This window comes from Salvelinus namaycush, chromosome 7, assembly GCF_016432855.1.
Source record: "Salvelinus namaycush isolate Seneca chromosome 7, SaNama_1.0, whole genome shotgun sequence".
Taxonomy (NCBI): Eukaryota; Metazoa; Chordata; class Actinopteri; order Salmoniformes; family Salmonidae; genus Salvelinus; species Salvelinus namaycush.
Window position 1 is genome coordinate 18,292,501 of NC_052313.1, and position 13,908 is coordinate 18,306,408.

The 13,908-nt window shown below is 41.0% G+C and overlaps 1 protein-coding gene across 1 annotated transcript; it reads left to right on the forward strand.

Annotated features, from left to right (window-relative positions):
- The first annotated feature begins 1,079 nt into the window (after window positions 1-1,079).
- Window positions 1,080-11,720, forward strand: LOC120050644 (vascular cell adhesion protein 1-like). Its single transcript, XM_038997226.1, has 4 exons — window positions 1,080-1,212; window positions 1,772-2,077; window positions 2,208-2,455; window positions 11,448-11,720. The coding sequence occupies exons 1-4, from the start codon at window positions 1,080-1,082 to the stop codon at window positions 11,718-11,720; spliced, it is 960 nt and encodes a 319-aa protein (XP_038853154.1).
- The last annotated feature ends 2,188 nt before the right edge of the window (window positions 11,721-13,908 follow it).

The window sequence follows — 13,908 nt, forward strand, 5'->3', positions numbered from 1 at the left end:
ATTATGGGGTATTGTGTGTAGATTGATGAGGAAAATGTTTTTAATCAATTTTAGAGTAAGGCTGTAATGTAACAAAATGTGGAAAAGGTCAAGCGGTCTGAATACTTTCTGAATGCATCATATGCTCTTATCCATAGCAACTTACAGGAGCAATTAGGGTTAACTGAGTCGCTGAAGGGCACAGACATATTTTTCACGTAGTTGGCTCAGGACTTCAAACCATCTACCTTTCAGTTACTGGCTTTGTCTTCCTCACTCCTTGCATCCTCTCTCCTCGACTCTTCATAATTCATTGAAGGTGTAAATCTGAAGTGATCTTCTCCTCCAATGCCATTTGAGTAGGTGCAGAGAAATTGATTTCAGAGTGTTGTGTGGGTTAGGCTACTTTACCATTAAGTGTATGTTTGTACCGTTTCAGGTGAATGTGAATTCTGACATGGCATGTAGTACTGACAACATGTTTCTCATTGGCCTCTTTATGTCAGGTGAGTTTTCCACACAGCTCCAATTATTTGTAGTTATGAACAGGACAAAGAGGAAGTCATTCCATTTTATGGTATGAGCTATATTTCCATCTTTCTCAATGTGAAAATAGAGTACAGTTGACTACGGATAATTGCAGTTTAATTGTCTCAATTCAAATACATTCTTATTATGTACTTCAGATATGTGTATGCTCCAGTCTAGGGCATGCAATCTCGACATACTGTATCATGAATCACCTGTACATTGAAATAAGTTAATCTTATTTAACTGTAATGGCATAATATTGACAGAGACTACTGAAAAGATCACATAACCTCTCTGATGTTGACCTTGATATTGCAGGTGTTTTGGTCTGTTTTGGCCAAAGACATTTGATCACCACAATGCCAGAGAAATTGGATGTACTGAGTGGCTCCTGTGTTCAAATCCCATGTGCATTTGATGTTCCTCAAGATTGCTCTACCTTTAACAGCACAGTAATTACCTCCGGAGTGTGGATTAAAGAAACACCGAACTTTAGTGGCAGGCCGAACATTGTGATATTTAACAGTAGTAAGACAGACAACACCTATCAAGGGAAGATAACTGGAAACATGTCCTGGAAGGCCTGCACCACAGTCTTCTTCAATGTAACCACCAGTTACAATAACAGCTACTTCTTCAGAATTGAGAGTAAACCATACAGCGCAACAGACCCTGACAAGTCTGTTCTTATAGTTGTCAGAGGTAAGATACAATTTAACTGTTTATCCCCCCCAAAAATCTGTTTAATGTCCTTGCATCAAATTATACAAGTAGAATAAGAACAAGTGGACAGTGTGACTGTCAGTGTAAACTGGGCTGGGGAGTAACTGTTTACATGTAATCATATATTACAAAAAACGGTAACTGCAATTACTTACGTTACCAGCAAAAAATATATTGCAATCAGATTACAGATACTTTTGAAAAAGTAGATGACTAATTTTTCGATTACATTTAAATTCAGAAAGGATGTTTGCGGAATACAAATACGTTATGACACCTTTCTGTTTTCTCAATGACATTCAATTCAGCATTGAAAAAAGGTGCAAGTTTAAATCAGAGACCACAATGAACACACCAAATGTGTTTGATGGATTCCAAAAGTAACTGGAAGTAATCAGATTATGTTACTACATTTTGGTAATCCATACATTACTGATTACAATTTTGAACAGGTAACTTTTAACTGTAACAGATTACATTTAGATAGTAACCTACCCAACCGTGAGTGTAAAATAAGTTAGCCTGCAATGTATTACAGATTTGCCTCTCAGACCCGAGATTACTGTCTCATGTGAGATGAAGGAAGAGAGGCCTGTCAGTTTGAACTGCTCTGCTGCAGCTCCCTGTCCCCAACACTCTCCTAAACTGACATGGACGCTCCCAACCCTGTTTACACCTGAGAACCAACTCCAAGAGAATTCAGATCAAACCAAATCTGTTCTCTCCACGGTGACATTCACTCCTTCACACCTTCATCATGAGAAGAACATCACTTGTACTGCAGTCTACCCAGTAGGAACAAGCAACAAGACAGCTGAACATACCATGACGCTTAACGTTTTATGTAAGATTTAGTCCCTGGATCCTGTAGATCATTCTGTCATTATGTTTTCACTGATGATTATGTCATAGACTGGTATTGATCAGACTATTCAAAATACCAGATACACTCTTAATTAACCCCTCTCCCCCAGTCTCTCCAAAAAACACCTCAGCCTCCCTCAGTCCAGCTTATCCAGTATCAGTGGGCAGTTGTGTGAATCTGACCTGCAGCAGCACAGCCAACCCTCCTGTGACAAACTTCACCTGGTTCCAGATTTGTGGGGGTAAACCAACACGGGTAGCATCTGGACAGACTTACACCCTCAATGTGACTGTTGGTGATGGAGGGATGTACTACTGTGAAGCAAGAAATGATCACGGCATTGAGAAGTCAATGAAAGTGCTTCTAGCTATTGAAGGTAACACAGGGGCACATAGGGCATAATCTTTGGTTAGAAATACACTACATGACCAAAAGTATGTGGACACCTGCTTGTTGAAAATCCCATTCCAAAATAATGGGCATAAATATGGAGTTGGTCCCCCTTTTGCTGCTATAACATCCTCCACTCTTCTGGGAAGGCTTTCCACTAGATGTTGGAACATTGTTGCGAGGACTTGCTTCCATTCAGCCACAAGAGCATTAGTGAGGTCTGATGTTGGGCAATTAGGCCTGGCTCGCAGTCGGCGTTCCAATTCATCCCAAAGGTGTTCGATCGGGTTGAGGTCAGGGCTCTGTGCAGGCCAGTCAAGTTCTTCCACACCGATCTCGATAAACCATTTCTGTATGGACCTTGCTTTGTGCACGGAGGCATTGTCATACTGAAACAGGAAAGGGCCTTCCCCAAACTGTTGCCACAAAGTTGGAAGTACAGAATAATCTAGAATGTCATTGTATGCTGTGGCGTTAAGATTTCCCTTCACTGGAACTAAGGGGCCTAGCCCAAACCATGAAAAAACAGCCCCAGACCATTATTCCTCCTCCACCAAACTTGACAGTTGACACTATGCATTGGGTCAGGTGGCATTCTCCTGGCATCCGCCAAAGCCAGATTCGTCTGTCGGACTGTCGGATGGTGAAGCATGATTCATCACTCCAGATAACGCGTTTCCACTGCTTTGTTTCCACTGACCACTATTGAGTCCAATAGTGGTCTGCTTCACACCACTCCAGCCAACGTTTGGCATTGCGCATGGTGATTTTAGGCTTGTGTGTGGCTGCTTGGTCATGGAAACCCAATTCATGAAGCTCCCGACGAACAGTTATTGTGCTGAGTTTGGAACAGTTTCGAACTCGATAGTGAGTGTTGTAACCGAGGACAGACGATTTTTATGCGCTACGTGCTTCAGCACTCGGCGGTCCCATTCTGTGAGCTTCTGTGGCCTACCACTTCGCGGCTGAGCCGTTGTTGCTCCTTGACTTTCCACTTCACAATAACAGCATTTACAGTTGAACGGGGCAGGTCTAGCAGGGTAGAAATTTGACGAAATGACTTGTTGGAAAGATGGCATCCTATGACGGTGGCACGTCGAAAGCCACTGAGCTCTTCAGTAAGGCCATTCTACTGCCAAATCACATACACATATTTAGCAGACGTTATTGCGGGTGTAGTGAAATGCTTGTGTTCCTAGCTCCAACAGTGCAGTAGTATCTAACAATTCACAACAATACACACAAATCTAAAAGTAAAAGAATGGAATTAAGAAATATATACATTTTAGGATGAGTAATGTCGGTGTGGCATTGACTAACATACAGTGAATACAGTATATACAGTACATATGAAATGATAAAAACAGTCTGTAATGATTATTAAAGTGACTAGTGTTCCATTATTAAAGTGACCAGTGATTGCTTGTCTATGTACATAGGGCAGCAGCCTCTAACGTGCAGGGTGGAGTAATCGGACGGTAGCCGGCTAGTGATGGCTATTTAACAGTCTGATGGCCTTGAGATGCTTTTACAGTCTCTCAGCCCCAGCTTTGATGCTCCTGTACTGACTTCGGTGGGTGAACAGGCCGTGGTTCAGGTGGTTGATGTCCTTGATGATCTTTTTGGCCCTCCTGTTACATCAGGTGCTGTAGGTGTCCTGGAGGGCAGGCAGTGTGCCCCCAGTGATGTGTTGGGCAGACTGCACCACCCTCTGGAGAGCCCTGCGGTTGCGGGCGGGCAGTTGCCGTACCAGGCATGGATACAGCCCGATAGGATGCTCTCAATCGTGCATCTATAACATTTTGTGAGGGTCTGAGGGGCCAAGCTGAATTTCTTCAGCCTCCTGAGGTTGAAGAGGTGCTGTTGCGCCTTCTTCACCGCACTGTCTGTGTGGGTGGACCATTTCAGATTGTCCGTGATGTGTACGCCAAGGAACTTGATGCTTTTCACCTTCTCCACTGTGGTCCTGTCGATGTGGATGGTGGAGTGCTCTCTCTGCTGTCTCCTGAAGTCCACGATCAGCTGCTTCATTTTGTTGACGTTGAGGGAGAGGTTATTTTCCTGGCACCACTCCGCCAGGGCCCTCATCTTCTCCCTGTAGGCAGTCTCGTCATTGTTGGTAATCAGGCCTACTACTGTTGTTGTCGTCTGCAAACTTGATGATTGAGTTAGAGGCTTATTAAAAAATATATATTTAACCTGGAAGGGCTCATTGAGATTTGAAATCTCTTTTTCAAGAGCGTCCTGGACAAGATAGGCAGTACCAAGTCATTACACAATTAGAGACAGACAACATGAAAAACTACAGGTAATCTAGTAAAAACCATAGAATTCACAAGAGTATAACAAAATCATAAAACAGCAAATTAAAAACATTGACAGGTCTGGGAATCAGCCTCAAAATCCTTCAAAATTATTTAAAAACACCAATCCGGACAAGTTCTTCCAGTTTAAAAGTATTTTGTAAGGCGTTCCAAGCCGATTGCGCAGAGTACATAAAAGCCCTTTTACCAAATTCAGTTCGGACATTTGGAACAGTTAGCAGGATAAAGTCCTGCGAATGAAGAGAGTACCCACCACATTCCTGAACAATAAAAATCCCCAAATATAATGGTACTAAACCCAAAATGGCTTTGTAAATAAAAGTATACCAGTGACTGAGCCTAGGATTGACTAGAGAAGGCCAACCAACCCTGGTATAAAGTTCAGTGGTGCGTTAGGGTTTTGCAGTTTAAAATACATCTCAATGCTCCATGGTAAGGGTGTCAATTGATCTCAAACACTGAGCGGAAGCATTCATATATAAAATATCCCCATAGTCTAGTAAAGGCATAAATGTAGCTGATACTAGCCTCCTGGCTTCAAAAGAAAAACAGGCCTTAATCCTAAAATAAAATCCCAATTTCAGCTTAAATGTTTTTGTTTGTTGTTGAATGTACAATTTAAAAAGAGAGGCCGTCATCAATTCAAATTCCAAGATATTTATATGAGGTTACAGTCTCAATCTCATTGCCCTGACAGGTAGTAATTGGTGAAAGGTTCAGAGGTCTATTTATTGTTTTAGAAAACACCATTAGTTTAGTCAGTATTGAGGATAAGCTTCAATTGACACAAGGTATGTTGAACAGTATTAAAAGCAGTTTGCAAGTTCTGGAAAGATTTTGTGTCACGTTCGTCGTTTGGATGAAGAGAGGAGGACCAAGGCGCAGCGTGATAAGAATACATTCTTCTATTTATTTAACGAAAACGAAGAACACTTAAACAAACTATGCAAAACAACAAACGAACGTGAAGCTATATATTAAACAAGTGCAGACACAGGCAACTTACATATAGACAATAACCCACAAAATACCCAACGGAATATGGCTGCCTAAGTATGGTTCCCAATCAGAGACAACGATAAACAGCTGCCTCTAATTGAGAACCAATCTAGGCAACCATAGACATACAAACACCTAGACTAGTAAACACCCCATAAACATACAAAACCCCTAGACAAGACAAAACACATACATCCCCCATGTCACACCCTGACCTAACCAAAATAATAAACAAAACAAAGATAACTAAGGTCAGTGTCACGTTCTGACCATAGTTCTTGTGTGTTTTACTTGTTTTAGTGTTGGTCAGGACGTGAGCTGGGTGGGCATTCTATGTTGTGTGTCTAGTTTGTCTGTTTCTATGTTTGGCCTAATATGGTTCTTAATCAGAGGCAGGTGTTTTGTGTTGTCTCTGATTGGGAATCATATTTAGGTGGCTTGTTTTGTGTTGGGGTTTGTGGGTGGTTGTTTCCTGTCTTTGTGTTCTGCACCAGATAGGACTGTCTCGGTTTTTCACGTTTGTTATTTTGTATTTTGTAAGTGTTCACGTTATCGTCTCTTTGTTATTAAACATGTTGAACACTAGCCGCGCTGCGTTTTGGTCCTCTCCTTCATCTCAGGAAGAAAGCCGTTACAGTCAGGGCGTGACATTTTGTGAGAGACGAGGCACTGAAATAAATAACAGTATCATCAGCATAAAAGTGAAGTTGCGCATTTTGCAAATTTTTGTCTAAATTATTTATATAAATAGTGAATAAGAGGGGACCAAGTACAGAGCCCTGGGGCACACCATTACAGACAGGCAATTTAACAGACATGAGCCCATCAAATTGAGTGCACTGAGTTCTATCAGACAGATAGTTAGCAAACCATGCAGCTGCATGCTCCAAAAGACCTACGCCTCTGCCTCAGTATAGCATGATCAACTGTATCAAAAGCCTTAGAGAGATCAATAAAAAGTGAGACACAGGGCTGTTTTTTGTCAAGGACTTCAGTGATATCATTTAAAACCTTCATGGCTGCTGTAATTGTGCTATGCTTCTTCCTGAAGCCCGATTGGTCCATTGATAAAATTGAGTTAGTATATAAAAACAATTTTAGCTGTTCACTAACAAGGGTTTCAAGTATTTTCACCAGGGGTGACAGCTTTGAGATTGGCCCATAATTATTTAAAAGAGTTGGATCTCCCCCTTTTAAAAGTGGTAGGACAAATGCTGATTTCCAGATCTTTGGAATTTCATTACATTTCAGGGTTAAATTGAAAAGATATGTAAGTGGTTCAGCTATGAAATCAGCTGCCAGTTTTAAAATGCAGGGATCAAGATGATCAGGACCTGCAGGCTTTCTCTGATCTAAGGATTTCAGGGCTTTATGTACCTCCTGCACTGAGAATAGCAAAAAGCTAAACGTTTGACCAGCTCTAACTGGCTCATCCACACAGGGTTGTACAGAGACAGAGGATACTGAATCAAACAGCCTACCAGATGATACAAAGTGCTCATTGCAACAATTCAGCATTTCAGTTGCCATATACAGCAACAGAGTCCTTCAATACACATGAGAGTAATTAATTAACATTACTGTTACCAGACATAGACTTAATAGCCTTCCAAAACGTTTTAGGGTCATTCAGGTTATCAGTGGTAATAGACATAAAATATTCAGACTTGGCCTTCATGAGAAGAAAATAACACTTGTTTGTAGCTGCTTAAAAAGAAGCCAATCAGCATCAGAACATGATTTCCTTGCTTTAGCCCAGGCTAGATTACGTTTGTGAATAATGCAAAACAGCTCAGAAGAAAACCATGGATTATCCTGCCTTTTAACTCAGAACCTGCAGAATGGGGCATGTTTGTTTACTATTTGGAAAAAAACATAATGAAAGAACTTCTAGGCAGTTTCCACGTCAGGAATAAGCTCAATCTTTCTCCAGTCAAAATAAAACAAATCATGAAAGAAAGCCTGCTCATTAAAACTCGTAAAATTTCTCTTACGAATAAAACATGGGTTTGTCTTAGGAACCTTAGTATTTCGAACAGCAACAACAGCACAATGGTCACTTAAATCATTAGAAAGAACACCAACCGCAGAATATTTATGTGGAACATTTGTCAATATCAAATCAAATCAGGGTAGATTTCTCTGGACATTTGAGATTTGGGCGAGTGGGTGAGTTAATCAACTGGGTAAGATTCATAGATGTCACGTGTGCTCCCTCTCCGGCCTCTAGGTCACCAGGCTGCTCGTTATGGCGCACATCTGTCACCATCGCTACGCGCTTCTTCAGACTCACCTGGATTCCATCACCTCCCTGATTAGCTTCCCTATATATGTCACTCCCTTTGGTGCCTTCCCCGGGCGATATTGTTTCTGTTTCACTGAAATGTCTGTGTGTTGTTCGTGTTTCTTGTTTTGTATTATGTTGCGTTTATTTATTAAAACACGCACTCCTTGAACTTGCTTCCTGACTCTCAGAGCACATCGTTACAGAATAATGTCTCACCTAAGGGAAGTTTGAGGGAGGGAGTTTCCAGCCTTTTGAGTTTCCAGCCTTTTGTTATGATAAACTTGGATTAGCTAACACAACGTGCCATAGGAACACAGGAGTGATGGTTGCTGATAATGGGCCTCTGTACACCTATGTAGATATTCCATTAAAAAATCAGCTGTTTCTAGCTACGATAGTCATTTACAACATTAACAATGTCTACACTGTATTTCTGATCAATTTGATGTTATTTTAATGGACAAAAAAAATTGCTTTTCTTTCAAAAACAAGTACATTTAAAAGTGACCCCAAACTTTAAAATGATAGTGTACGTCTCCTGTCTGAGCCGTTGAATTGTGACTCCACTTTGTCTCTGTACTGATGTTTGATTGCCTTACGGAGGGAATTACTACACTGTTTGTATTCAACCATATTCCCAGTCACATTGCCGTGGTTGAATACAGTGGTTCACGCTTTCAGTTTTGCGTGAATGCTGCCATCTATCCACGTTTTTTGGTTTGGGTAGGTTTTAATAGTCACAGTGGAAACAACATCCCCTATATACTTCCTGATGAACACAGTCACCATGTCCATGGCTGCGTTTCAAACACATAAAAGACACACCCTCCTCCACTTACCCTCGCCTTATGCCCTTGGGGGAATCACCGTGGCCAATCCCCGTGGCCATCATTCCAAATAATTAGAAAAGCGAGGTAAGTTGGCAACGTAAGCCCATCAGCCCTCATTTGTGATCAAGTTTGCGAGTGTACAATTCTGTTCACTCCTGAAACGCCCTATAATTCAATTTGCGATGATTGTATCTAAAAAGTCCACCAAAACTTAAAACCATCATCAATGGCCTCCCGAGTGGCACAGTGGTCTAAGGCGTCACTACAAAGGATCCAATTCGAGTACGTCGTATTTCTGATCGTAATGCTGGTTGAGTTACCGCCGCTCTGATATCCAAAAGTTATTTCCGGCTGTACGTAATAACACAAACTAAGTTCTGTGCTAATAATGTAAGAAACACACAAAAAAACAAAATACTACAAAGTTGCTTAGGAGCTAGAAGCAGAACTGCCATGTCTGTCAGCGCTATCTAATAAATGTTTGTCTATGGAGATTGCATGTCTGTGTGCTTGATTTTATGCCCCTGTCAGCAACAGTCGTGGCTGAAATAGCCGAATCCACTAATTTGAAGGGGTGTTCACATACTTTTGTATATACAGTGCATTCGGACCATTCAGACACCTTCCCTTTTCCACATTTTGTTACGTTGCAGCCTTATTCTAAAATTGATTAAATTAATTGTTTTCCTCATCAATCTACACACCATACTCCATAATGACAAAGCAAAAACAGTTCTTTAGAATTTTTTGCAAAATGTATAAAAAATTTAAAACAGAAATATCACATTTACATAAGTATTCAGACCATTTACTCAGTACTTTGTTGAAGCACCTTTGGCAGCGATAACAGCCTTGAGTCTTCTTGAGTATGACGCTACAAGCTTGACACACCTGTATTTGGAGAGTTTCTCCCATTCTTCTCTGCAGATCCTCTCAAGCTCTCAGGTTGGATGGGGAGCGTCGCTGCACAGCTATTTTCAGGTCTCTCCTGAAAATGTTAGATCGGTTTCAAGTCCGGGCTCTGGCTGGGCCACTCAAGGACATTCAGATACTTGTCCTGAAGCCACTCCTGCGTTGTCTTGGCTGTGTGCTTAGGGTTAGTGGCCTGTTGGAAGGTGAACCTTCTCCTCAGTCTGAGGTCCTGAGCACTCTGGAGCAGGTTTTCCTCAAGGAGCTCTCTGTACTTTGCTCCGTTCATCTTTCCCTCAAGCCTGACTAGTCTCCCAGTCCCTGCCGCTGAAAAACATGATGCTGCCACCACCATGCGTCACCGTAGATATGGTGCCAGGTTTCCTCCAGACATTGACGCTTGGCATTCAGGCCAAAGAGTTCAATCTTGGTTTCATCACACCAAAGAATCTTGTTTCTCATGGTCTGAGAGTTCTTTAGGTGCCTTTTGGCAAACTCTAAGTGGGCTGTCATGTGGCTTTTACTGAGGAGTAGCCACCTCCCTGACCAAGGTCCCCTATTGCTCAGTTTGGCCGGGCCGCCAGCTCTAGGAAGAGTCTTGTAGGTTCCAAACTTCTTCCATTTAAGAATGATGGAGGCCACTGTGTTCTTGGGGACTTTCAATGCTGCAGACATTTTTTTGGTACCTTTCCCCAGATCTGTGCCTCGACACAATCCTGTATCGGAGCTCTACGGACAATTCCTTCGACCTTATGGCTTGGTTTTTGCTTTGACATGCACTGTCAACTTCGAGTCTCATTGCAAAGAGTCTGAATACTTATGCAAAGTGTTTTTTGTTTTTTTTATACATTTGCTAAAATGTCTAAAAACTTGTTTTGCGTCATCATTATGGGGTCTTGTGTGTAGATTGATAAGAATAATTTATTTAATCAATTTTAGAATAAGGTAACAAAATGTGGAAACAGTCAAGGGGTCTGAATACTTTCTGAATGCACTGTATATTGTACTTTAGAGCTGTTTTTGAAAGAAATGACCATAATATATGCTGTATTTTCAGGGCAAGAAGTGCCTCTTAACCCAAGGGGTTTGGGAATTGCAGGAGCAGGAGGAACATTGGGAGTCATTTTGCTAATCATCCTGATCACTTTCTTTGGATGGTAAAACTTTTCCTGGCCTCTGCAAAACGGTGTATTTATCTTGTGTTTGTGCTTTTGTATATGAAATCCTTCTCAGTGCATTCAGAAAGTCTTCCTAAATGTCTTCCAGGAAGAGAAAATCTAGGCTCCCTGATGGACTTGAAAGGACAGACAATCCACTGGGACAGGTGGGAATAAGGCTAAACTTTTAAAACCCTTCTACAAAATGCAATGAAAGAAGTACAACAAAAATTATCTAAGAGGAAATTTAGGGTGATAAGACCACACCGATAGCAATGATGCCACATCCTGTGAGAACAACGAATAATAACAGCATAGTTGTTGAACTTTGTACTTCTGTCAGTTTATAGCAATTGATATCAGTATGTTACACATCCTATGTGTAATGATCAGTTCTTTATTCTTACAAAGTATGGTTCCTGACACCTTTTCCTTCCTGTGTTCTCTCCACAGAACTCCACAGTTGGGATGATGTATACTAATCAGGCCATGACCAGAGAGGAACCAGAGGAACCAGCAGAAGACCAGCCTGAGGAGATCCACTACGGTGAGATAGACTTCTCCAAACTTCGGCCCAAAGAGACCCCAGCTGCAGCCCTGGACAGGGAACAGGGGCAGGAGAGTGAATACGCTGAAGTCAGTGTGACCGGGAGAGGGGCCCAGGAACCTCCAGTTAACAACCTAGATGGGGTTTATGCACAAGTGAATAAGAAAAGTGCATTTTAAGCATTTTGCCAATGGATATTAATTGTTTTTATGGACAGTATGTATTTTGTAATTGTTTTCTATTGGTATTTAGTTGTTATATTTACCATTTTGGGCTCTTTGATTATTTGCATATTTGTAGAATTTTCTGGGATGAAAAGTGTTTAACTGTAACTACAGTGGTGGTTGGATGATACTCTCTATTTTAGCCAATTTATTTTGAGTACTGATTTCACAGAGCATCTGTTTAATGAGTTCAACTACTGAAGGCAGTTTAAGGCCATATAAAGTCAATGATGACTGAGGAAAGAAGAAACACAATTAGTTGGAAAGACAATGGCCTGATGCAAGACAGGAAGTTGGTGAAGTAAGTGTACATTTCCAGACTGATGATAAAATCTACTGGTCACTATTTTTCTTTTACTTTTATGCAGTTGCCGGAATAACAATATTATCTATTTTTTATGTCTATATCAATGTTGGACTTTTCGTGTCAGTTTTTATGTTGAGCAAGAGAAGACATTGAGGCTGAATTTGAAGTTTACATTTACATTTAAGTCATTTAGCAGACGCTCTTATCCAGAGCGACTTACAAGTACATACATTCATACTTTTTTGTACTGGCCCCCTGTGGGAATCGAACCCACAACCCTGGCGTTGCAAGCGCCATGCTCTACCAACTGAGCCACACGGGAAGTTGTTTATTAATTGCATTGTAATAAAAACCTTTACATTTAATGTCCATAATCTCTTGCTCTTATTGGTCCAACATTTTACATACAGTATCTCATGCCTAAAAATGATATAATTAAGCCATCATGATTAGTCATGATTAGAGATGATTCTTTGGGCGATAGCTTGAAAACATCCAATGCCTTTATACTTCATTACAATACGTCAGTAAGACATAGGAATCTCTAGAGCATGATGGGACAAGAACATCCCTGCCGGCTAAACCCTCCTCTAACCTGGACGACGCTGGACCAATTGTCCTCGCTTTCTCTCTTCAAACATCCCTGTCTTATTAAATGATTCTCCATTCCTGACCCTGTCCTTCAAAGCCTTCAGCACTCCCTCCACCTAAACATTCAGCTCTCCTTCACCTAAAATTGTGGCTCTATGTTCATAAAGTGCTGTAATATCTAAACGGTTTACCCAATATGGATGAGTACACTCAAATTAAAGCTGACATTCTGCTCTAACCTCATATTCTGTTACACCTTGATCTGTTTCACCGGTCTTTGCGCTTGACTCCACCCCCCTCCAGGTGTCGCCCATCTTCCTCACTATCCCCAGTGTATTTATACCTGTGTTCTCTGTTTGTCTGTTGCCAGTTTGTCTTGTCAGGTCTTACCAGTGTGGTTTCCTGTCTCACTGCTTTCGCAAGTTCTGTTTCCCTGGTTCTGACCATTCTGCCTGTCCCAAGCATGCCTGCTTGCCGTTCTGTACCTGTGACTCTGCCCTGGATTACGGACCTCTGCCTGCCTTTGACCTGTCTTTTGCCTGCCCCCTGCTTGGGTCAATGAACATCTGTGACTAGCTGTCTGCATCTGAGTCTTATCCTGAGTTCTGATATATTCATTGTTTGATTTAAAATCCAAAGTTTTGAAGTATAGAGCCAAAAGAAGAAAAAATGCTTCACTGTCCCAATAATTATGGAGGGCACTGTATTGTAACATTCAACCTTATAATGAAACATCCATGGCCACATGGAGGTTACTGTAACTATACATTTCTTATGAGATCATACAAAGCGGGCACTTTCAAGATAGCATGCGTAGGTCATCGCATGTCTATGGAGAGCTTCACAATTGCTGTTTTAATCTGTGCAGAATTTTGAACGGCATTGATCAATTGTACCATATACTTTTAATGTAATCTCAACTGCAATCCAGATTATTGGGTTCCGCTATTAGATGAAGAACAGTGATAACACAATCTGTATAACTACAGTAAATAAAATATGACATTGTATTTTAATTTGTTAGACATTTGGGTGACAGTGATAATAGACATTAGGGTGCCAACTAAACCCCAAATCAGACATTGTTTTTCCATTGAAATGTTGTGCATTTAGATCTTTGAAATCATTGTGATAACACATTGGAATTTCTATTTACTTTTTGGCTGTCTTTTTGAGTGGGTGAATATAGGTTGTAATCTCATTGATCAACATCTCAACCAAATATTACTCAATTATCCACATTGA